We start from the raw sequence: 26798 nt of genomic DNA, 5'->3' as shown, positions 1-26798 counted from the left end.
CTCTGAAAACTACCCTCTAGGCAAGAGAAGGTACAGGCAGTATCTGACTACATGTTTTTCCTTCTAGATCAGTTTTTTGTTGGAAATCAGAAGCATGATGTACTGCTTGTCCAGTGCAGAATTCCAGTTCAACAAGAACTCAGACATACGGTGTAACCAAAAGCAGCATTAGTAGACAATCCATAGAAGATTTATCAGAAAAGATCAACTGACATCAAGTAAACAGAACACAAAGTTTTTACTGATGTATTGCATAAATCAATTTATTTTAATACTGTAAAGCTATCATTAAAACTTAAGCTGCTGGACAGATACATAATGTAAAAGTTTCTGCTACGGAAAAAAGACCAGGGAAGATGAACTAAGAGATTATGTCATTTATCCAAAATCACATCAAAAGTCTGTGGCAAGTCACACCTTGTGCTTTAACCGCAAATATCACTCAAGCTCTCATATCGTTTTTATGAATACAGAAACTTGTATTATAATGCTTAAGCCAGTATTTTGAGCTTTTTCAGGGTAAGTGTGCAAAAGTAAGTAACTGAGCTGAAAAAGAGAGAAGCTGATCCCCCCCGCTGCCTCAAAACAAATGTAAAGTGAAGCCAAATCAAAATAGCCTCTCAGCAGGAGCAAGGGTTAGAAAAGTCTACAATCCTATAATGTTTTACAAAGATCTCGCATTTCCCAGGAAGCAAAGATGTTCATTATAATTTAATATACAAACTGTGGGCTTGTAACACCTCATACAGTGCACAAAGGCAAATGTTACAGACCATTTCTAAAGAGGGACGATGAGGGCCTTTTAAGGGAATGCTGAAAATAACCCCACACTTTATTTCACTATTTTCCTGTGTACGTGTAAATCCACAGTGCACACGCTGGTTTGAAGAAAAGAAAAGGAGAGAGTAACAAAGCAAACTGTCACAAGGAGAACACTGCTGCTGCTTTGCTGTATTTTAAATCCCTTGCATTTCTTGCCCTCACAAAAAGAGAGGTCCCAGAGTGATGTGGACCCTCTTATCCATGCTCTTTCTTCCATTTGCGAAGGAAAGACGAGGCCTGTATACAGAGGTGGGGTAGCAGAAATGGGAGGGGAAGGAAGGACAAAAGTCTCTTAAAACCAAGAAACAGGAATGCTGCAGTCAGTAAGGAAGCCCAGCCCTGCAGAACCCACACCTGCAGGTCAGTAATCCAAGAATTCTGTGCAGTCTCCTCGAGTCCCTCTCGAAATAGGCCGTCAGCGGAGCGGCAGCCTTGCTGTTGTGCACAGGAGCTGCAGGGGACATGCCAGTACTCTTGCAGGGCTCGCCAAGAGCTAGCTCAAGAACCCATATTCTGGCATGAGAAACAGGAAGATAAGAAAAGACTTAACGCCCCTTGCACCAGCTATTTTGAGAGCGCTGTGACAAAAAGGGAGCAGAGACTTGTCACAACTCCCCCCACATCCCACAAGGGTAGCTCAGCTCTGAGAGTGTTTGTCGGCCCTTACTGTGAAGCGTCACATTGCAGCTTCAAATTCTGGCAGGCAACTGAACGCCTCCTGTGAAGAAAACTAACTTACTTTGGATATGGTTAGTATCAGAACCGTAGCTATTTCTCTGCTTTCTCTTTGGCACAGGGCTGACTCAAACGCGAAATACATCCTCATCGTCTCAGGTTACTCCTCTGCTGGAGCAGATCCCCGTTTCCTAAATTTATGAAGCTATTGCCTTCAGGCACAACTGGAATTTACAACATTCTTTGTTGCATAAATCTGTGATGTAGTTCAAAGGAAACAGTATTGCTAACGTTCATACACTGAATTCTTGAAGAGACTACAGAATTGAGAAAGTAAAGGCCCTTGCCACCAAAAGGAGTCTGTAAGACCAGTCTGTCCAGCCTCTCTGCTGATTTTTGCCTCTGCAAATAGAAATTAATACAACTCTCAAGATTTCCAAACTCTGAACACAGCAGATAGGGATACTTACACAAGATCTAGAAATTATTAAGATAGCCGTTACCATGGTTGGGGGGTTTTTTAAGACTGCCACAGACCTAGTTAGTTTGCAAATGTGCTTATATTTCAGCCATGTTTTGAGTAGTACTATTCAGTCCTATTCAGGCACCTATAATTACCTAATGAAATGTTCCTGCATTTTTCACTCATAGGACACCACACCTCAAGGACAACCATCAGAGCAAACTACCCAGGCCAGCTTTGGCGAGAAGTAAAGATGGTGCAGGTGGATACAGCACAGTCCAGCTTCTCCTTAATACCAGCATTCCCACAGCCCCAGATACAGAGGCACAATGACACTGCTACCCTAGGTGTGCAGCCACTAACGTTTATAAACGGGGAACCACAGCAGATGCAAGCTACTGAAAGCTTCTAAGCCAACTTACTGCTCAAAGACGATTTAATACTTGCTCCCATGCCCTAAAGATTGTGTTAACCTTATTTTTAGTCTGATCTCACATACCAGTCACATCTTTACACAAAATTGCAAGTTAGCACTTTACCCAAGATGGAGGAACAAAACAAAATACATCATTAAATGTCGGGGTCCTTTCAACAGTGGAAAAATAATTTTAAGATTCACTTAAAAACAAGACAAGCTTCTTCTCTTTCTCTTTATAATGGGCGGGTTTTTTTAAACCACCTTCCTTGCAACACTGAGGATTCACCAATCTATTTTGAATAAACAAAGTAAACAGCATAGGAAGTAGTTTATGGTTTAATAGTTTAAAATTTGCTAAGTCCACACACCTTAAAGGTAAACTGCCAAGAGATAACTTCCTGTAAGTGAAGCTGACATTCAAAGCATTTAATTTGTGATCCTTAGGATTATCACAAATTAACAATACACCTTTTTGCATACAGCGGTTCTGCAATATGCTTTTAACAGCAATTGTACAGAACAAATTCAATACTTCAGGGAGGGTCCCTTATATGGATTAGCACAATATTTTCCTCTCTATACACTTTCTATTTTTAGCACCTGCGCTACCTCCAAGGCCTGGTCTTTTCTGGCCTCCTTTGCTGCTAAACTGGCAGGAAGCCAGTGAATGTACGCACTGCTCTGGGGAACACTTATGCTTAGTGCTGGCTGTTTCAGTAGGTTACCGAACTTCATGCTATAAAGCCCTGATTGGATTTGAAGAATTACAGGACAAGAAAAATTAAGAAAAATCCAAGTTTCCTTAGTTGTGCTAACACCTTACATGACTAAACTAAGAATTCAAGTTTTACCATCTTGATAAAAGGCTTTTTACCTTCTTTAATGTTCGCTGGCTACAGAATGCAAAATAATGACCCTAAGCAATCTCATTTTTGGATGCTCATGTACTAGCACAGTAAGTCTGTTTTTTAAATAAAACCACCATCACACAACGAAAGACTAAAAAATAATTATTTAAAGTCCTTGGCACTTAGTTATTTTTATATCGGCCCTGGGAAAAGGCAGGAACACATTAGCACAGCCATGTCCCTTTAAGAGATAACAAGGAGGCTAATGGGTCAGAAATCTGACCTGCAAGTTCTGTCTGGGATTAAATGAGCACAGGAAACGTATTATGCAAATGCATAAACAGGGCAGCCTTTCTTCCTCTGTGCTCACCTACTGTCTGTGCACTAGCACAGAGAAAACAAGTTTACAAGAGTCCTCTTTCAGGAAACCTATTTCTGAAAGCAGGCTTCTTACACATATCATTTTACTTCTAGTGCACAGAGAAACAACCACTAAAACAGCAGCAGAAAGCATCATATATGGCTCGAAGAACAAAAGAGATCTGTACTTCTTGTAAACTCTTCATGTTTAGTACTTTAAAACTATCTGAAACACTGACTACCTCCAAAAAGTGGAATTTAGGAGTCCGTTTTTCTCAGTGCTTAGAGTGTCAAACATAATTCAGTTGAAGATTTAGTACTTCATCTACTGTCTCAAAAGTGACCAAAGAATCAAGAAGAAAATCGTGCTCTCATAATAAATAAAAGATTAACATCCTCTCGATTTTTCCATTGTGAAGACTGAACAGGCAAATAGGAGGACATAGAAGAAAGACCAAAACCCTCTAGAAAGCAAATCCCTAGTTGCCCAGTACTTACTGCTACCTCAAGCATGCCTGTATTTTTCAAAACATTTGAAATTTAAAAAATTCATAAATACAATAAAATACTTATCTCAGATTAAAAAAATAGAAATCAACCACCAGCTCTCCAGAACAGAAACATTTTCCTTTCAAAGCTATGTTGAAAGCTTGTAATCACGTAAAAGAAAACATACATACCTAGACTTCCATGCTGAAATGCAATTACAGGAGACTGCTTGATCTAGTTTTGGTTTACAGCAAGATCGCATGCAAACTAGAAACAAAATTCAATACACCTGTGGTGGCTTCAACAGTCACACAGTATTTCTTCCCTTTGGATTGACAAGAAAAGCTAAGGCAAACCCTGGACTGTGCTCTCATGACTGCATGGGAGTTTATGACATGGCCAAAGAAAAGCAAAGGATTAGATGCCCTCTGCTTAGAGAAGAACCCATACAGAACTGTTCACTGCTACTGTCATGCAAGCTGAGGAACACAGTAAACTGGGATCCGTAGGATAAAAATGGAACAAGAGTATTCAACTCTGTGCAGTAAACAAAATTGCAAATAAAAACATGAAAGCCAGCACTACATCAAAACATCTCCATTATTTTTACAGCAGAAGTAAAATTCAATTAAGTCTTCGGATGGTATTTTCTTGACTTTCAAATCAGTGAGGTTGCCCACATTGCTAGCATAAAATATTAATCTTTAAATAAAAGTTCACTTAAAAGAAACATCATTGCATAAACACAGCTCTGTCTACTGGATTCACGTCTATGCTGAAGAAGCTAACAAATAACATTTCAAAATTCAATCTCCACAGTAACAAGTTATGACTCAAATTCACCCAACTACTTGCTTTAACTGGCAAGCACTATTTTACACCAGTCCCTACGGTATTGTCTGAAATAAAGGGCAGAAGTTGGTCTGAATACTCTCTGCTTTACCTTTACACAGCTAAGCTCATGTCCACTGAAAAAACTGGGTGCAATAACAAATCCAGGTATCTTTTTTCTGATTATCAGAAATATCCTAAATTAAAGCAAAGATACACTGCTTTTGAAACTTGTTCAGCTTCACATTAGCAAAGACAGTTATAATTTGCTAGTGAATTATACACAACAGGAACTCCCCAAGGCAAAGCTCTCTACAATTAGTTCTAGTTCATCCATAGATGACTCAGCCTTCTACTTCAATTACAGCAGAAAAGACATCACATGCTAAACTGCTTCTCCTCTGTCCTACCACAAATATGCTGTGAAACACCAGTGAGCTTTCTCAGTACATGCCTATCTGCTCCTCACAAGCATATTTTGTTTCAGTTATAGATGTCATACTTCTCAGTCTGGCTGTCACCATTTTGCAGTGCCCATACAGGGTGCTCCGACTTGCTCTATAACTCATCAAGCCTCAGCAAGTTAGGCATACTGTTTGTCACAGTAAATGGAGATATAATCAAGACTTCAAACACCCTGCTAAAATTCCTCCACCTTCACAGTGACGAGAAGACAAGTCATACTTCAAACAAAAAGCCACAATGTAGAACTGTTGTTGTTAACAGCATTAATCAGGAAAGTGGGATTAGCTTCCCACAGCTGTTCCAACGCTGAAAGCTTATGCATATGTATCACTTAGGAAAAAATGGTTTTCTAATACTTTCACACAGAAGCAGATAAAACTGCTGGTCATTTAAATATAATACAACTAGAAGCAAAATCCCCATACATGACAAAGCTACCCAAACCTTTCTTCTATGCATTAACACCCATAAAGCTTTTGTCATTGCTGTACGCACCATCTAAATAATTTTTCACTTGCTCCAAAGAAAATCTCTTCAGGTGAGACCACTTAACAGTGATTTTACTTGCAGGGGATAAAAATACTTGTTACAGAAGTATTCCTCATAAACTGGATACCCAAACTTCAGCAAACAGGTTTTTCCCTGAAGAAGTACACAAAAGATACCTGATTATTTGAACAAAATACACATCAGTGGAGCTATGTACTCAGTAGTTTTACAATACCATAACACGTATTTTCCTGAGATTTGTACTGTCCAAATCCTGCACTGCCACAACTCCCAAGTAACGACATTCATGGGAAACCATGAAGCTAACAGGAAATGGGGAAGCAACTGGCAACAGTTTTGCTTAGGGGTGAAGAGGATGGAAGATGCTGAACGCACAAAAGCATTGCTTTCAATAGCCTTGTAGTCTTTGCTCTCTGAGAAACCAGGAAGCCAGGGAACTCGACATTACCAGCAGAACTATCCAATCTCCCTAAACAGTTCTCATATCTTACTCTAAGAAACTGATAGCATAAATCAGCCCAGGCCATTCTTCTGACAGAAGAATCACTTTTGTGATTTTGCTCCTTAATCTTGCCAGAGAGTTGATGCTGCTTCCCAACAGGATCCATCACTTTCCCAAACTTGTACACGTTGCATCAAATCTCCAAAAGAAAGAAGCCTTTCTTTCAGAGCGAAGAAAAAAATTAATACTGGGGACAAAAGCCCAAACAAAACACAAACATACACGCCTCAAGTTCACGTCTCCTGGGCAGGAACTGTAGTGTATTACTTTACTTTCTGATACTCTGACAAATAAATGATACATGAAAGGCTCGCCAATTTTATGGAAGGAGTAACTACAACCAAAAAGCAGCTTTTGCAATTAAAAGGTTTGGGTCTCAACATACCCCAAAGCAAACAAAAGCAACTCCAAACGACATAAATAGCATTTATTTTAAAAAGTTTCTGCTAAGTCATTTGAAATGCAGGAATTTAGCCACAACCAGTGCTACAATACACATGCAAAAGCAGAAGGTTACTTCATAACTTTTTTTAAACAGCTAGCTCTGGAAATCAAGAGATGAAGTTCTCAAAAATATGTGTAATATAATGCTTTAGACAAGAGTCTAAAGTTTTCACCTTCTAGTATGTAAAAAGTCATTGAATTACAGTGTTTAAACCCTTACCAGTATGTACTGTAACTACTGCAATCCATACACACAGTATGCTGAACTTTCTCTTGTTTTTCTGTTTTCTTATGATTGGTCATAGGAATCTGTGCATCTTCATAATGCTTTTTTGCATGGCCATTCACATATCTAAAAAAAAGGGAAAACAAAAAGAAGTCTTATACTTTTAAACAGTTACTTAACCAACATCCACTGAAAATAAGAAAAAAGCAGCCTAATGAGCATCCAATGTTTATAAAGGCATTAAAATAGGCAATTCACCTGTGTGAAAACATTGGTTAAATTTTTTAACCTTTTACCCTTTTACTCTCCCACGTTGTCCAAATTAATCTCTCCATCTCCTTCATAGCAACTCTAAACTGACATCCTTGTACCAAACCCCAGGATTTAGGCCCTGAACAGACTGATGCACCTTCAAAACTGAGAACGTTATTAGCTCCCTTTTCCCATACTTCTAATGTGGTTAGTTCTCCATATTGCTTTCCCATATACTTTTCTTACAACTCTACTTTTTTCTCCATCCAGCACTGATCATGTTTGTGTTAACAGTGTGCTGACTGCCATATGAAAGCACATCCATTTTAAGCTTTCCCATTCTGCAGCATCATTTAATATTCGAACATTCTGTGTTTTATAAAGTTCATGAATCTAAAAGGCTCTGGGGCTTGGGGTCACATAACAACATTTGTTATCTAAAAAATATCTTTAATTAAAAAAGTGCAAGAGCCCTACACATCAGCTGAAAATCATTAGCACTTAGAAGTGCATGGCCAGACCTCAGGTGAATCTCCTCCCATTCCTTGCTTGTTGACTTTGGTAATGTTAACCGATAGGAACTGGACAGGCTCCACAGGAAAGTCTTTGTATCCTACACTTGCTCTCACATGCAGGTGTAAACAATTCTGCTAACACAGCTGTGCTCGTTAGGCACAGAGGACACGGGGTGACCAACATCACTGTGCTGGCCGAGTCCTGCAGCAATTACGTCCTAACCCCAATGAGACAGTCATGCTTCAGGAATTTGTTTGCTGCCTAATGGTGCAAATGAGAGGTTTGTAAATCACAGAATCATAGAATGGTTAGAGTTGGAAGGGACCTTAAAGATCAAGTTCCAAACCCCCTGCCATGGGCAGGGACACTTCCACTAGACCAGGTTGCTCAAAGCCCCATCCAGCCTGGCCTCAAACACCTCCAGGGATGGGGCATCCACAACTTCTCTGGGCAACCTGTTCCAGTGTCTCCCCATCCTCGCAGTAAAGAATTTCTTCCTAGCATCTAATCTAAATCTCTCCTCTTTCAGTTTAAAACCGTTCCCCCTCATCCTATCGCTCCACTCCCTGATAAAGAGTCCATCCCCATCTCTCCTGTAGGGCCCTTTTAGGTACTGGAAGCTTTGTTCCCACCAGAAACGCCCTGCTGCTGTAGCATGGTCAGTAATGTTCCCAGTGACTCTAACTTGGACGATGTACTTCAAGTGAAGATCTGAAAAGCTCTATTTCTCTTCCTTTATTTCAAACATGATTTGAACAGAAAAATATGCTGTGTGCTTTCATGATCAGAAGTGCTCCCGTTACAAAAGCATTGCATTCTTCTCATCCAATTATTTCCCATTCTAAGGATGGGAGCAGCTTGAAAAGTCAAAACAAACTGCAAAAATAATAACTTGATGTCTACTAACTGCACACAAGAAAGGTCATATGAGGACAGTAATAATATTTTTTTGAAAATTGGTAACACATAAAATACTCCAAACTCTTTATTTCACACCATAACATGAAGTAGCTCCCTCTCTCTTAGCTCTCACCAATTAAAATTTATAAAATAAATTAATAAATAAAAAGAGGAAAAAAAGAAAACTCTGAATAAGAGACATTGTTAAAATTGCAGCACTTACTGCTATCCAGATCAAAAAACCAAAACCTAGAGCTCATTGAATCCACTTTAAAAGACCAAGTCACTAAGTTTAGTGATCCTTTTCCAGAATAAAAGCACACCAGCACAGATGCTACCCTATAGATGAAAACATGCTCACATCTCAGATACTGCATTCTCATTAATATATGCATCTCAAACAATTACGTAGCAGCAAATTTTCTACAATTATCCTGACATATAAATAACAGTATTGACTGTATCACTCCTCTACAAATTATTCTGGTGTACTTCAACTTATTCAGACAAAAACCAGGTGTACTTTGAAGGAATTCTGATGGTAGCTAGTCCTTATATGTTATGGCAATAACTGTTCCAAAACCACATTACAATATATTTAAGGCATTTTCTGTATAAGCCAGAGTTGCTCTTTTTCTCAAAAAAAGCTGTGCCAACTTTGGATTTGTGTGTTTCCAAGAACTCTTATTCATTTAGCCTTACTACAATAGAAACACCATTTACAGAATGGAACTTCATAATAATCAACTGAACTAGCAGTTCTCAGGCACCTTTTGAGCTGAGCCATCACATTCACTGCACACTTTTCTTTCAGGGAAAAAAAAAAAAAAAAAGATGTTGAGTATAATCTCTGATTCTCATAAGGTAGCAAAGAAATATGTTCAGTATAAACATAAAATGTTAAATGAGATCATGAAGAATTTATTTCAGAGAATTATAAGGCATTAAGGGAAATTCTGAATGAACTGCCTCAGAATCAAGCAGCACAGGAGAGAGATAAAGGTCTGATTAAAAGATTTGCACACTAACACTTCGTACCCACCTTCCACAATGGACACTCGAGCACGTCAGACAGACCCATGGACTTTTATTTGACCGGCACACTATAAAAGATTTAAAATAAAATAAAAGAAGTGTTAAATGAATTGGCTCTGATATTACAGTTGTACAACACATCCTGAGCACTAGCAATAGCTCTGCTGACTCCAGATTAGCAGCACAGTTATATAAAATAACCAGTCCTGTTTACTAACCTGTATTAGGGACTAATCTAACAGACTGAAGAGCTATTCACACTAAAGCATGTTGGCCACCTTCTGGCTTGGGTTTTAGTCTCAGGCTACACATTTACCTGTTACTTTCCACGAAAACTTTAAACTTTTTTGTTTGTATTACATCCACATGAGGTCTACTTGATTTTGAAATACAATACAGAAATAACAGAAGCACAAGTAGCAAAAACACTGGTAAAGTTTACACACCTTTCTTTTGAGTTTTAATAAAGCAGTACACCGAACGCAGGGAAAAGAGCCACAGCACTTCTCTTCTGTTTCATAAAACTAGTTATACAAGAAGCCATTGTAAAGAAAATATTGGAAGAAAGCTGGGCAATCTGATAAGAAACACACAGAATAAATTGTTGTGCAATACAATACGTATTCCTATGCTTTATCCATATGCTTATATCCATATCCATATGCTTTATCCATAAAGATTTTACCCTTTCAGTCACACCCAAGAAGCTGAAAGGTTAAAATGAACACAGTGCTGTGCTTTGCAATCCATTTACAACACCAGAAGATGTTACCTAATTTTCTAGCTGTCTCCTAAGTCTAGAAAGCTTAAAATTAAACAAACATGGATGTTTTCAAGCTAAAGGGCTTAAAGGGAAAAAACAGCAGATACTAGAAAATGGTGAAACACCATCCCAGGGTAGAGACATAGAAGCAGAATATTCCAACTCCTACCCCAGTAGCAAAGTCTGAAAATTCAGATTAGAAATACAATCTCCATAAATAACGCATGTAGTCAGAACACAGTAAAACAAGCAAGCAGAGCAAAACTTCCACTAGTCAAATCAAGAAAAAGTATGCGCATCTTTATAAACAATAGCAATTTTTGAATTACAACTACATCAAGTGAACCCTCAAATTTTGAGAGGAATTCCAATTTGGACCATGTCACTGAAGGAGGGATGCCACAACATACAACGCTTAGATTTGAAGGAAGTAAAGCCATTAACAACTATGCATTACCACAGAATTTAAAAACATAGCATTACACTTTTAAATACCCAACTAATATGATGAGAAAAGAAAAATGAATTGCTAACTGCACTTCCACAAGGGCAGAAAACAACAATAAAAAGACGACTTCCGTTATCCCCAAAATACAAAAGGGTATGATGCCACCTAATTCTTCTACATGCCATAAATAATTGCTTCTTGCAGCAGGCAGTCAAAAGAGTCACAGAGGAAAAATAAGACATCAGAAACACAAGTGCCTGTGAGTCCCAGGGGAAGAAGGGACAAAGAGAAGATGATTAAATCCTAGCATACCTGTAAATTATTTAGATTGTTACTGCAGAAAAGCTTGAGAACAGCCTTCCCTGTCTGGAGTCACACCTTACAAAAAAGGAAGTGGGGCAACTCAACTGTGCACAGAAGCTGCTCCAGGGCAGGATCACAGAGCAGGCTAATTCAGGACTTCTAGCAAAACTCAAAAATAGATTCACCAAGCTACAAACTGTGGTTCATATCACACCGCTAAAACCAAAGACTATCAGAGAAAACTAAGCTAACAAAAGTGAAAGAAGTTTCTTTATCAAATTAAAAATTAAAAAGAAAAAGCAAGGAGGGGATCAATTTTTAATCAGGAGAGAAGTGACTAGCTCAGCTGTTTAGAAGAGCTAATATACTTTTCCACATTAGATTCCGCCTTTTTAATTTAAATCAGATGGAAAAATAAGCTAGCTAACACTGCTTCTTGAAGAATTGTTTTCTGGATTTGAATTCATTTTTATAAATAGTTGTTGTATTTCAGTTCGCAGGCCAAATCCAAGGAATGTTTAAAACTAACTGGAAACAAGCACATTCCACAGAAGTACTATTTGAAGTAACTTTAAACACTTTACTAAAGACTCCAGAATTCTTTTCTTCAATGGCTGCAATTATTACTTTACTTGAGAAACACATTTTCCCACGTCTCAGTTTTCCCGTTTTAGTTTTCCAAAACCAAATTCTCCTATTTCTAAAGTTGATGGGTTCCCACAACTGTGATGGTATCTTGGAACAGATGGAAGACAGCCAGGTAGAGCTGTTCTGGTGTACATTTCAAGTGAGAAAAGTGGAAGAAGTTTGTCTAATTTGACCAAAATGTTATCGAGAAAACCAACTTTTGGCACTAGCAAACAGAAGACCTTAAATAAGCCATCATCAGTTAAAAACAGGATAAATGCACCACCAGTCTAACCTGATACAATGTTATTTTCCTGAATTATACAAACTGAAAGGTAAAAAATTAACCAGAAGGAAACAGAAGCCAAAACCATTCATGCACTTAAAACACAGATTAAGTGCTGCATGAACAAACCACCACCCTACACTGTCCTTGCCAGGAACACAAAACAGTCTTCCTAGCATTAAAATCTCAGAAGAAATCTCCCACTTTGAAATAACATTTTTGCTTTTACTATGTTATCATCTGTGGACAGAACTGCTTCTTAAACAGTAGGTCAAAGCATTACGATGCAAACTATTATTCTTACTTTCCACCATATACCAGACAATGAGAATTTCACATTCAGGTGTTTTAAACATTAGCACTGCTTGCTTGTCAAGTGTTAAATTATACTGACGTAGTGCTCACTCTGCAGAGTTCACACCAGGTTTAAGTGTTCTGCATAAAGCCAGCAAACAAGTCCACCAACTCCGCATAATGCCAGAAAAACAGCGTCCACTAAAATGTTCCATTTTTCATATTGGCAAAGAGGAAAAGATGGCTCATTTGTTTGCTTTAGCTTTTAGGAAGAACTTTGCTCCAATTGCATCACATTATAAATGCGTAGTTTATCTTCTGCACAAACATCTCCTCCCACAAAGAACTCAAATAACATGGAAGTGGCTCCCACTGAGATTAAACACAGAAGCCAGTATCAAATTTGTGACCTACAGTTGCTCTGTTCTAAGAGGATTACACAACTGATTTTTTTTTTTAAAGGTTGCTGAAGACTGCATTCTGTATTTCTCTGAGGTTGGCTCAATAGATACCTGCATTACAGCTTGGCTCTCCAGGTATTCCTCAATTCAGATCTTGAAGCAGTTACTGTCTGATACTTAATAAATTAGATTAGGCCGGGAACTTCAGGCATTAGTCAGGACTCTAACCAGGCACCATGGAATGCACAGCAAAAGTGCAGTCACTGCCCTGAACTGCTTAAAATCTAAATTCAAGGTAGACAGTTTGGCTTCATATGTAAATAAAGTGCATGTTATTCCTTTTAGACGTGGTACTGACATGAAGGCACTAGGCTTAAAAGCAGACCAGAAACAAGAGAGACAGACCAATAGCAAACCCCTTCTGAATCCAAAGCAAGTTGCATCACCCTGGAACTCCGCCCTTAAAAGAGACTCGGGCGTTCAAGACTTTCAAGTCAGACTGTTACACACAGAATCGTGAGGAAAGACTCTCAAACCCATTTGTACAGGTAGGTATGTCTTCTCTCAATAACCAGTATTCAAATAGGGATTTGGGGGTTGGGTTTTTTTAGTGCTATTTGAAAAAAGAGGAGGAGGGATGCACTATGTTAGCACCCCCTACTTTGGAATAAATTTATGTTCAAGAAACATCTTAACCATATTAAAAAAGCCTTAATTATCTGTGTCTGTTACACCTTATTTAGTAGTATGCAGGTTAAGGAACACTGGCTGCTTTCGCAGCTTGAACTAAAGTGGCTACTGCAATGCTTATCAACTGCCTCACTTTGCTATAGTTTTAGAATAGCTTCAGGTGGTCAGGCAAAGATGATACTAACATGACAAAAGAAAAGGGAAAGCAAACCTCCAATGCCGCAATGTTGTCTGAAGCAGTAAGTCGTTTGCCATTTTACATCAATACCAGTTTATTCAGAAGCTTAGAAACATAATTTTTTGTCATGTGATTGGAAGGGGAAATACTTTTACCGAATGATTTAAGTGAAATCTGAATACTCATTTGTTATACACCTACAAAGCCCTCAGTAAACGAAGAGCATCAATCCACCCCCAACAGAGCAAACAATCAAACACCACTACATACAGACTCACACATAATTATAGGAACATTCAGAGATGTCCCTCCCCCTCCAGCTTCCACTTTCTGTAAACCATCCTGATAAGTAACGTTCATCAAGTTACGCCAAGTAGAATGAGTAAGATATGGCTAATCAGTTTGGCATTCTCATTGCAGGGTCCCCACCCCATCTTATTCTCATGATCACTCAAATATGTACTTCTGAATCTTGACCTTTTTTTTTTCCTTATTGAAAACTGACTCTAAGTGCAGTCTTGTGAAACACGAACGCTCCTGGCAAACACTGTTTTCCTTACAGAACAAAGCTGCAGATTTCCACTGCAGGAAAGTTACAACTATGTAAAAGTATACAAACAACCCGTGAAACTAATACTTTTGTTTAAATAGCACACTGCATAATTTAGAAACTGGCAAAAGAAAAAAGCAGCAGGAAGAGGAGGAGACAAACAGGAAGCAGATTCTGTAAAGCAGCCAAGTTGAGAAACCTGCAAGATAGTGTCACCGGAGCTCCGGCAGCAGCGCAGCCACGTGATGAATGCAAACCGGGGGCTTCGCTAGTCACAGGAGCACAAGTGACCTGGGACCAGACCTACTACACAACTGTGCTTACATCCAAGTTTTAAAATAGTCCTTTATTACAACAGTAAAGAAAAGCCCACAAAATATCAGCACAATAAGAGCAATATTTTGGTCCTTCTGTTAAGAGCACATTGAACGGAAACAAGATCAGGGTCATTAAACTATTTCCAATAGTCTCCATGGCCTTTCCAAAACAGCCTAGACTTTGTTCTCAAAAGGAGCTGTACCAACATTACTGTCTTACTTGTATAATTATATGGTTAAACTACAATAACATAATGACCTGCACAGAAACATCTTTGGCTTAAGTGACCTTTTTTGGTTCAGTTTACGTTGACATAATATGTCAGCTATGCTGATAGAAGCTAAACTGAGAAAGGCCACTGTTACTCCGCTCAGCACCTGCACAAGGAGCAGTATTTACATCATTGTGGCCGCTCTGGTGTACTGATACTGTGCTGAGCAAACTGTCCCACAAACAGAAGCACTTGGCGACAAACACATACATATGCTACATACGTATAGCATACTGTTTGTGTGACGTATACACATGCTGTATGTATGCATGTGCGTACACACACACATATGTGTGTATCTCAAAAAAAACCCAAACCAAGAATACCATTAAAGTAGTCTAGAGAAATACTTACTTTTCCTTTCCCATACATTTAACTTGATTTTACCTAACAAACCCTCAGTTCCCTGTTTAATTAAGCTTTGGTAGCAGGAAATCCCAAAAAGCAATCGCAAGTGGTGGGAATACAAAACTCCGCACAAACATTTAACCAAAATTATGCAAACCCCTTTTGTAATAACATCTCAAATGCAAAGTTTTTCAGTCATGGGATTCAGAGTATTTCTTAGAGAGCCCACTTCCTATTTACAGACTGAAAAAGGGAGAATGAGAGGTCGACTAATTTACCAGAAGAATTTTATCAGCATAGATGAGAACTGAGCCTACTAGCCCTACTGCCTTAGTCCTTTATGTCATTTTACTTGCAGGCAAGGGTAAGACATCCCAAAACTCACCTCTCTACACAAAACTTTTAAGGTGACACCTCAAAATTCCCATATGCAATACACAAGAAGTATCAGGCATCTGAGAAAGCCAGTATTCTAAGGAGTGAATTGCTGAAGTTATTAGTATATGAGAAATAGCAAGGAGACAAACGTGTTGGATGTCCCTCATCTAGGCTTACGTGCTGGGTTTGCAAAAAGGCTCTGTCCCCCACTGGAATTTACAGCTCTGGAACACCCCCTGGATGAATAAAAACATTTGAAAAGACTGCAAAGACTGAATAAATCAGCTGAGGGGTTTTCTCCACGCAATACCCATTCATTCAAGATGCGAATGCCTCAGGTTTAGTGTACACACCTCCTACCCCTGGGAGATCTTCCTTCCAGACTACTCCCAAGCGCTGAGGGAGAACCGATACTTCCTTCTGTTAAAAGGTGGCACTTCCCACTTCCCAATGTTTTCAGGGGGAGTGTGAGACAAAGGAAGAGAGAGCGCGTGACCTTCACCAAGCCTAGCATTTATGGCTTTTACCTAGGCTGCACTTTCTGCAGCAATGAATATCCATGCATTCTACATGCAAAATTCACCAAATGGAACACTTAATTGTTAGAATTGAGAGTGGAACCAAAGATTTTCTCCTTACAATGAACTGTCCAAATCACAAGGTTATAGAGCCACGTGCACTCTTCCTTCTCACCCATAAACCTGGTTATAAACCAGCACATAAAATAAAACAGCTTCTCATCAGTCTTACTCATCATAGAACATCAGACAAGACTGCAGGACATCTAGATATGTGCAGAATTGGACACTCTGGCACTGAAAAAATACTTTATTAGCAGAATCAAAGCAGCCTAAAAATATATCCTCCAAGGCAAGTCAGTACTTTTAAGGTCACCATGTAAAAATTCCTAACAGGCAATATAAGTTACTTAGTACTAACTACACATGTATTAACACAATGGATCATGTTCCCAGTCTTAGACTTTGCATTCTTTTGTGCATTTAAAAAGGCAGTTTCTCCAAGCATACATGCAAGCTTTGTTATCTGACTATTGTCTGTTTACATTCAGGAGGAATCAAAAATAAGGAAATGATTATCTCAACTTAACATGTTGGTAAAATCATAAGACAGAACAGACATTAACATACATAGAAGCACACTAAATCCAAGCAGAATGTTAACATTATTTTATAATCTAGGAGTAAATTCTAGAACATAAATACTGAGCTAAACGTCTATGGTTGCTGATTAGTGGGGTGGTCTTTTTTGTTTAGGGTTGGTTTTTTTGTTTTGGGGTGGGGTTTTTTTGGTGGAGAGAAGGTGGGAGAGTGGTGTGTTTAAACTGTATACACATGTGGTAAAAGTATCTGCTCTATATTTTAAGAACTTTAAAAACTAGTCAATTCCAGATGAGTAACTGCAATGAAAACCAGGTGACTGAAAAAAGGAAGTAAATGTTACAAGAGAATTTTTTTAAACCTTTGAGTAGGCTAAAGCCCCACTCTAGAAAGAGAATGCAGGAAAAAGGAACGTTATGGGCTTTGAAAACTAGAGACATGTTCTACACCTTACTTACAAGCCAGCTGTTTTACTGTTTAGGTTTAAAGAGAATTACCATTTGTTTTCAAATTTAATTTCACAAAAAGCCTTCTTTCTATCCTACCTTCAGCCCCATTACAAGAAGTTCATAAATGGACTAAACTTGTTCTAAACTGATATTAGAAAAATAAATACTCTATTTAACAATATTTTAAATAAGTTTCATTTGTTAGACATCTTTATTACCTATTTTAGAAAAAAGCATTCTAGTCAAAATGAAAGCAGACAGAAGGGGAAATGATTTTTCATTATATTATTTAAAATGTTTTGTTTTAAAAATCAGATAACACTGACATACTAGAGAAAAAGATAAGAAAAAAATTAAATTTAAATTACATCTAAATCAAAGCAAGAGTATTTACAAAGAAGCAAGTTTCTTGGTAAGCATTACTAACAATACAAAAATGTTAACCATTCTTTCAGTGTTTCATACCCTCATAACAAAGAGATGCACAATTAATAGAAATCTCACCAGTATCAAGTCTTATCCTGACTCAAATCACATTCAAATGTAAGAGAATTCAAATGGACTCTGAAGAACATTTAAAGAAAGAAAGAAAGACAGACAGACACAAGCTACCCTCACCTTACAGCTATGGAAAAAAAAAAGTTATTTCTTCTGCTATTATCTGTCAGCCAAAACCAAAAAGATTAAGTTTTCAGTGAGAAAACAAATAATAAGCCATTTTGCAATAGTGAGTGAACTTATGAAATCAACTATTTGTGCTCATGCATAACAGTATACATGGTTTCCTCTTCTGTCACTAAATAAAAGCATTGCTCAGTCTCATTTAAGAAATTTCACATATGGTTACAGTGAATCACCCTATTACAATGGAAACCTATATATAATTCAGACATACTAAACAACAACTAAGTAAGAATGTAAAACACAGGTAAGTGGACAATTTTTCATACAATAAATAGGTCATTGAAGTCCCCAACACATTCCTAACATTGAAGAACATTTGTCAGAGAACACTGTGATAGCTTCATCTGCATGTAATTCACCTCTCTGGTTAGGCTCAACCACATTGGCTTCCAGTTTGGTATTTTGATTACACAATCAGAATTCCACATTGAAAAACTTGGAAGTTAAAAAATGCATGCTTTTTAATCTGCCTATATTCTTAATCCAGTAGTGGAAAAGTGGACAGGTAGGTAAGGAAAACTTCTTTCAACCAGTGCAAACAGAGATGTCAATTCCTGAGGAAGTGGTTAAACAAACTGGGGGGTAGGGGGAGAAGGTGCAAACCCAAAGTCAGATCACCTATAGCAGCAATATACAAAAAGACATAGAGTATGCTGTGCTGCTTCTTTTGTTATGGTAAAGAAATAAGGTCACTTAGCACTACCAGTCACACACATAGAAGTTTAGCGCTCAGGCTACAGTAGTGCCGTATTTTTTGGTAATTTAGTCTTTCTACAAGTCAAGTCAAACTTTAGGTCAAGAAATGTCAGCAGTTGATCTTCCTGCATATACCACATGAACCACATCCTACCTGAAAGCAACAGTGAGAAGACACGCATTACTTTAAAAAGAAAAAAAAAAAGAGAGAGAGACAAAGAAGTAAATACATCAATAGTGGGCTTATTTTACTGACCAACCATGGCCAAAAGCATTTTTAAAAAGTTATTGATCTATTTCTCCTTTGTATCCTAAAATACAATTTCTAGTGGTTTGACTACTTTGATAACCAATTAGTATCCAAATTTAAATACATGCACATACATCTATACTTATATATTTTAAAATTAAATGATTTCTAGCCCTCACCAATATTGTTCCTCATTATAGTAGTAGCATGCTAAGAAAAAAAAAGTTATTCAATCTTTATGTTAGAGCGAGACACACAAATACTCATTTTTAGACAGCAGCCAGAAAAAGCACAGCAAAGCCAACAATGTAATGTAATTTTTAAATGCTTAAGGAAAGGAATCTCCTTGAGTCAGTTAGCAATCAATCTCAGGTCAAAACATTGAAGCTGGCAATAGGAGGGAAAAGGGGGAAAAGCAGCAAGAAGGCTTCTTGCTTTCTTTATAAAAACCTAGTAATTAATTTACTCATTTGTAGTCCCCACTACTTCACTCCTACTTTCACAATACTAAGCAAAAGACACATTATTAACCATCCCTGGGAACAAAAAAGAAAGAAATCAAATTCTCAGTGGACGAAAACATCACCAAATGAAAACCTTACGAAGCAAAGGTTAAAAAAAGAAGTTTTAAAAGGGGCCTTGGCTATCTTGAGAAAATGCACCTGTATCTTGACATGGACAAGCAGATGCTCACGTTCACAAAGAATCCTAAATGATGTACCTATGAACTACCTTGAAAAAACAGTATCTGCCGTTTGGTGTTGATAAGGAGCTCCTACCTCCAAGCCTGATAGTAGCACGTCACTTGAAAGTTAGAAAGCTGTCTGCTTGCAATTTGGGGGGCAGGAGGGCTAACTTCCAGAAGAATTACCTTATTTTGCGAGGCTGCCTTTGGGTATTGTGATTAGATTCAAATGGGTAAAAAATCTGTCAAAGAAATTTCATAACTACATTTACAAGATCCAAAATTATGCAAGATATTCCAAAGGGAGAAAAAAACATCCAACCACCACGGGACTGTTTTGACATACCAGTTAAGACTGCCGAATGATCAGTGTCATGTACAGTTTAAAACACCCTCTTATAATCAAGGAAATTAATCTTTAAAGACACAAAAACTTACACTGCTCCCGTAACAAGGACACTACAAAGCAATGAATATTTTGTCAGATATTACTGTAATTCACTCCACAGTAAAAACTGTTTTCTCCAGTAATCTCAAAATAAAAATTGGAAAAGCCTTATCTAGTTTTCAGACCTAAACTTCTGATTATGTTGCACTTTCTAACCTCCATGGACTATTTTAATTAATGGCCTTTAACCACTTTTTACCTAGGTAATGAATGTTTGTTAAAACAGAAAGCAGAGCATGAACAGATTACTAAATGAAGTGAGTGGCACTGATCAAACGAGAAATGGCTCAAAGTTTAATTTAATTCCAGACACTGGGTCTGAAACTTTCACTCCATGAACCTCAGACACAGATGTGACAAAAAAAATTAACTAGTCTAACTCTATCAGCCTTAGCACCTTGCAACGATCAGAAAAACAGAATAAGAATAATGCATTGATCACACCTGCACGTCTTGAAGGACTTGGGAAAGGCAGTGAAAATTATTATCCTGCTTACATTTAAACCAGCTGTAATGAGATTTGCACTAATCTGTGGATAAATCAAGAGTCTGCCATGCACAGGAGTCCCTCTCCTACACACTTGTGTGTGCCTTATATATCCCACTTCCACAATGCCTCAGACTATTCTCTCCTTACTGCATGGTACACTTTGAAAAGTCATTTCAAAACACTGATTTTTAGTTAGATCATGAAATACTTTGGAACAGTCAGTAGTAAAATTTGTCCTTAAAAATTTATCTTCAAAATCATCATGAAGATTAGATCTAGTTTTGAAACAAAGGCAATGTATTCAATGCCTGACTACTACTTTCCTCTGAAGCAGTCTCTTTCCTCAGCTAACCTTCAAGTTTTGTGGTGGATTGTAATTTTGTTGAGTAAAGAGTATAAACAAATTTTTGAAAAAAAAAACCACGAACAAAAAAACTAGAAAACATTAATCACCATCCATTTCAGTTTCTTGACTTCTAAAACATACCAAGTATTTGAAAACAAGGACTCGCCTTTTTTGTAATTAAAAGGAAAATTAGGTCTAGTTTATGAGACTGAAATTTAGACCCTTATCCCACCTCAATAAGCTGCATCTTCTAATAGAATCAGTTCCAAAGCACTATATCACACATGCAAAGATAATGACTGCCCCCATGGTAGGCTCAAATATCAGTAACTGATTCAAATGGGAAAAAAAAAATTAACACTTTTAAGGAAAACAGGACTGAGTCTAGAAAAAACCCAGATCTAACAAGCTTTACTTAAAGAGACAGCCAGGGAATGAATTTAAAGAGATGGTAACTCTACAGACTTTATAGGTTCTAACAACCATTCCTGCGATGAAATAAGTGAAAGACTACCCAACTTTGAAATTAAATTTAAGTGACTGATTAAGAAAAGGTAAATTTTTTTACATACTTATTTTGTCATTTAAATTTCAGAATAAATCTGATCATTTCCAGGCCAAATTCATTTTCCAGATATGTGACAAATAACCCTCACACATACAGACCATCAGGTCCACACACTGTCCATAAACTTACCCCCAGTCTACATGCAGCTGGCTGAACAGTTTTTCACAGGAAGAAGGTCCTATCTACCCCTCTGCAGTTTCAGTGAGTTCTCTCTCCTTCTCCTGTATTCTAGTGAGAATGGAAGCAAAGAGGAAATGATGAACTCTAGTAATAAAAAGGAAAAAAGCGAAAGGAGAGACAAATAACTCATGGAGATGGAGAAGAAACACTAACGAGGAGCTGAGATGAAAAGGAAAGCCAAGACAGTTAAAGTCTGTGTACCTGAGCTTTTACAGTGTATTTTTTTTGGCGCTGACTGCAACAGTCCAACGCCAAAAAACACAGTGTGGCAGAATGCTGTTACCTACCCCAATGAAAAGAGAACAGTGTAACTGATTTAACTGAGGGGAAAAAACAAAAACAAACAAAAAAAACCCCTGACTGATTTGGGGGGAAGAGGGCAAACAACAAAATCAAAATCAGTCTGACCCAGTACAGTCATGTTCTGGAAATTTCTCCTACTTGGCCCAAAACATTTGCTCTCACATACAAATAAAGCATTCAGTGATATTCAAGGTTATTCTGAACTAACTGAATTTACCAAGTAAAGTAGTAAATTACTTCAAACACAGAAAAAATGTCATTAATTCAGCATGTGGATTTCTACCAAAATCATCGTTCACTGGCCTTTACACAGCTTCCTTGTGATAGCTCTCCTCTGTACTTTTTATGGTCCCAGTGTCATTTTCAAATGCTACAATGTATGTTTCTGACCAACTGTGAAATTACAGCTCTTATTCAACAGAAATTAGAATGCAAGAAACAGACGGCAGGCAAATATATTTAGCTTTAGCAGGAAATACCAGTTTACAGCCAGAATTGCTCTTCAATATCTAACAAAATTATGTTAAGAAAAAAAATGTATTCAACTGGCAGCAATCTGAAAAGCAAGTTTTAAGCATACTTCAGAAGTACAATTCCCCTTTAAAAAAAATAAATGAATCACCAAGTATCTGTTTCAGCAGACACAATCCTATCTGTCTGCAGTTGCTCTTCTAAAGAAAGAACTTCAAATTCTACATTGAATGATCAATGAGTCCAGTGAGAACTAATGAATCCTTAACCACGCAGAAAAAAAAAAGTTGGAAAAATTCTTCAGACTTGCACAGGTGTGCTTAGAAGACTGCAATCTCACTTAGGTGAGGCATGGCTCCCTGTGGTTTCATGACTCTATGAAAAGTTGTTGAGAAATACCACATCTGAGCTGTTCCAGAGTACTTTTCATAATTGCATGATTTGCACAACAGTGCTGAAGGTGTGGCACACCATACAAATTCAACTGATTCAGTCTGTGACACTTTGCAGTCTTGCCAACGCCTCCAGCTACTCTGCTTCCAACTTCAGCAGAAGTTTCAGAAATTAAAGTGCATGGAAAGACTGCACTCCAATTGGAATTAGCAGACATCTGCATGCAGTGTTTCACATGACAGCACTGATTAAAAGCCATTTTCAGTTTCTGTACAATTTCTACTTTATATATATTCATCTCCTCTCCTCTTGAATGCCCAATTACAACAACAACAAACTGCCTCTGGATCTGCAAAAAGGCATTCTGTGCTCTCTTTTGACAATCTTAAAGCTCCTCAAAGAAAATGCACGCTGTTTTCTGCATCACTTACTGTACAGAGCACGCTTGGCCAGGTTAAATACTCAGGGGAAAGCATGCCATTTTCTAAACAGGAGTGCTTAAACTCTCAGACTTCCAAACTACACAATAGTAACATAACAGACATTATAGAAACACATAAAAATGAACATACACCATTACTCTTGAATTTGAAGCAAAACCGCTCCTATTTGGATCAATGCACTTGTTGTCAATGCTTCCTCTTACTGCTTTTTTAAGTCTTCCCTCATCACAAGGCCCCCACAACTACTCTGTCAGGTAGCTTCAAGGGGAATTGATTTAGGCCAAAAGATTGATTGATGCACATGCTCCTCTAATCTATTTCCTAACTCCAGTAAAGCCACCTCCCAAACATCAGTGTCAAATGCAACACCCCTCTATTATACAATGACACAATATTCAATACCAAATAACAATATTCAGAAGTGCCTCCATATTACCTTGTGAAGTTATTGTTGCAATCAGGAGAGTTTTTGTGGAGGGGCGAGGAAAAAGTAGTTCACCACTACATGTCACTCGGTCAGCATGACAATTCCAGCTCTTCCAATCACAGAAACTCAAGATAATGATAAAAATAGCAACTGGCAGTCTGAACTAAGAACTCGCTCTCCAACCTATTCTGCAATGTTTTGCTATCACTAGCAGGTCACGTGGCCGCCAGCAAGCTTCCTGTATCAGTATCTTCACTTACTCTCCTTTTCTGGAAAGGTCAGCAGCAACTCCGAACAGGACTGACGACAAGTTGTGAGTCGTTTTAAGACAACGTGCTTGATGGGAGATGCCTTATTATTACAAACTGCAGAAAATTACCTTCTAAGTATTTTCCTCCAACTGAGGTAACATGACCAACAAAAAGAACTAAGCCCAAAGAACCTTAGAAAACAGCATCAAAAGCAATAGAAAATGTCTTAAGTTTTGACAAGATATTAACTTATGCATGGCATTTTCTCTGTTTAATTTTATATTACCAAGTTGCAGCAACACCAGCAAATCAGAAATGGTATTTAATGTGAATTGACAGAAACCAGTACTACATACCTTCAAAAAATTAATCTCACTAAAACCAGGACAAATAAGAAGAAGACAATACCCAATATATACACCATTAGGAAGTTAATGTAACACTAAGCACATATTACTAGCTGGAACTGAAAAGGGAGGCTCTATATTTTACCATACTAGTAGAAACGCAGAATTCATTTTTAAAAAGAACAACTTTCATTTGCTTTGAATTAACGAGAACCTGTTGTTTGTTCATTGGAATATTTTAAATTCAATGTACCTACCTTTTTCTCCAGCCGCTTGTTAAGAATTCAATAGTTATCTGTGTGAGTACTGCATGACTTATTATATTAATTTTCTAAAAAAGCGTAGCAAACAGAGACCCTCCCCTAGACACAGTATCTTCATCAAGCTATTCAGTTCCCCAAAGCGTCCAGCACCTTCCTCCTGACCCCCAGCTGTAATAAATCAGTTGATTGCGCAGCAACTGGCTCTCTCTCTAAGTGCTGGTTTGGGAAGAACACCCCTGAACAACAAAGAAAAATTTGTTCTAATCGTTGGAACTTCGTTGTTGAGAAGCAGCATGCCGAACAGGGTCCTACAGCTGTAGACTGGCTAATTTCTGAAGTTGCAAAATTATATTTAAACCTGAGCATATATTTTTAGTTTTGGCAATTTTATCATTTTAAAATTCTCTGAAGGGTGGTTCCCTACTGCCACATGCTTCTGGTTGACAACTTTGCTTAACTTTGATACTTTAAAGATAACAGATGGACCTAGAGTTAGACTTCTTGTCATCAATATTTTTTCCATGAAGAAACATCAGGGAAAACAGATTTTCCTGTACTCCTCCTTTCCTTTTAATCATTCTCCACATTATTCCACTGTAAAGTGTACTCCCTCTAAAATCAAAAGTAAAATAACTGGTTTTGCCAAAGCAAGCAGCAGCACTACCACACCTTGGCTCCAGGAAACTGCAATCAAGGGAAGAACTCAACTGAGCAGCAGCCTTCCCACACGAAAGCACCGATACTTCGAGACAAAGGACAACTACTGCTCCTTTAAAAAAAAAAAGAACACTTCAAAATACATCTAGCATTTCACTGCTCCCTGATCAGCCATTCCTGAGTGAGGCTTTCTCTCCAGTGTCCCCAGGCACAACAAGTGGGGCCTACTTCCTACCTTAAAGGTACTTCGTTCCATCTACTTTCACACCAAGCAGAACTAAACACATTACACTTATAGCAAACAAAAACATGTACCAAAAATGACAGCAATCGCCGGAGGTTATCTGTGTAGAAGCGAGCAATGATCTATTAGAAAGCTAAATTTAAAACACCTTGGACACGGCACCTTTACCAGGAAAGCCCCTGAACAAACAAGATTACGCGACGAACAGTACTGAAGACAGGATACGTTTCAAAGACGGTAATTTGCATTACTAAATCAGCGAGCAAAGTACTAAAAAAAAGACAACCTCCACAGTCCTACCGCCCCACACAGCCGAGTAGGTGAGCGTGACTCCAGGATCCCCCAGACCTTCACCGGGCTGCTCCTCGGATTGGAGGGGGGGCCCAAAGCAATCCAATTAAAACCATTCCCTAAAGTCCTTTCAAAAATGTATATTAAAAAAAAAAAAAAAAAGTAAAAAAGTAATCTCAGACTGATTTAAAGAACACGCTGACCCTATAGCAGCCACCGGTTCCTCTCCTCACGCCGCGGCCAGGCTTCCCCTGGGCAGGGCTGAGCACGCAGCTCCTCAGGCAGACAAAAGGAGCCGCGATCTCGCATTCCTCCGCGCCCGGCGGGGCGGGGGGCGCCGGCCCCCGGCGGAGACAAAGTCTGCTGCCCGCCCCGGGCCGGCGGGCCGCCAGGCAAGGCCGGGGCAGAGCGGGGGCTGTCGTCCCCCCGCCCCGCCGAGACATGTGGCGGCCGCTCCGGGGCTCCTCCGCAGGGCGCGGAAGGGGTGGAAGGCACAGAGCGGCGGCACCCCCCACCATCCCCTAAAACGCCAGCGGGGCGGCCCCGGCGGGGTGGGGGGCCGTGCCCCTAGGCCCTCCCGGCGAGGGGCGGCGAGGCCTGCGCCAGCCACGGGGAACAAAGGAGCGGCCGGCAGCGGCGAGAGGAGCCCTCCCTACTCGCCAGGGCCGCGGGGCGGCCGGGCCACCTCAGGCCGCGAGGGCCGGCGCAGCCTAGGCCGCGGCGGGCGCACTCACCGCTGCAGCACCAGGAGGAGGGCGAGCCCTGCGGGAACTTGGCCGAGTCGGGCGCGATGCAGACGCTGGAGCCGAGGTGCGGGCACTCCATGGCGGGCGAGGCGGCGGGGCGGGCGGCTCCTCACGGCGCTACAGCAACGGCGCCCCGCGCACAACAGCCATCTTAGGGCCAGCCTCGCGGATCCGCGCGCCGGGCTTTGCGGGCAGCCGCGCCCCAGCGGCTCCCTCACCCCGCCTCCCCGGCGCACCGCCGGGCTTTCCGAGGAGCCGGCCTCCCGTCCGCCGCTCCGCCCGCCGGGCTTTCCGCGCTGCCGCCGCCGCTTCCCGCTGCGGGGAGGAGGGAGGACCCCGCTCCGGCAGGGCCGGCCCGCGGCTGAGGAAAGTGAGGGGAGGCGCGGGCGGGAAGCGGCTGAGGGGCCGTGCGGCGGCCCGGGCAAGGACAGAGGGCC

At 39.4% G+C, this 26798-nt stretch overlaps 1 protein-coding gene across 2 annotated transcripts in view; it reads right to left on the bottom strand.

Annotated features, from left to right (window-relative positions):
• The window catches only part of USP3 (ubiquitin specific peptidase 3), a 45310-nt gene extending 18728 nt beyond the window's left edge, over positions 1-26582 (bottom strand). Inside the window, exons 1-3 of one of the 2 annotated variants that reach the window (XM_074155661.1) lie at positions 26350-26582; positions 9764-9824; positions 7048-7179 (exon numbers count right to left, since the gene is read on the bottom strand). In XM_074155661.1, the coding sequence (XP_074011762.1) occupies positions 7048-7179; positions 9764-9824; positions 26350-26440 (284 nt within the window). In that variant the 5' untranslated portion in view covers positions 26441-26582. The remainder of the gene's footprint in view (positions 1-7047; positions 7180-9763; positions 9825-26349) is intronic. The other variant, XM_074155662.1, reaches the window with a different exon arrangement.
• Positions 26583-26798: the final 216 nt, after the last annotated feature.

The sequence above is a fragment of the Numenius arquata genome, chromosome 11 (genome assembly GCF_964106895.1).
Source record: "Numenius arquata chromosome 11, bNumArq3.hap1.1, whole genome shotgun sequence".
NCBI classification, from domain to species: domain Eukaryota; kingdom Metazoa; phylum Chordata; class Aves; order Charadriiformes; family Scolopacidae; genus Numenius; species Numenius arquata.
The sequence above is the reverse complement of the archived record's forward strand: the minus strand, read 5'-3'. Positions and strand labels throughout refer to the sequence as shown.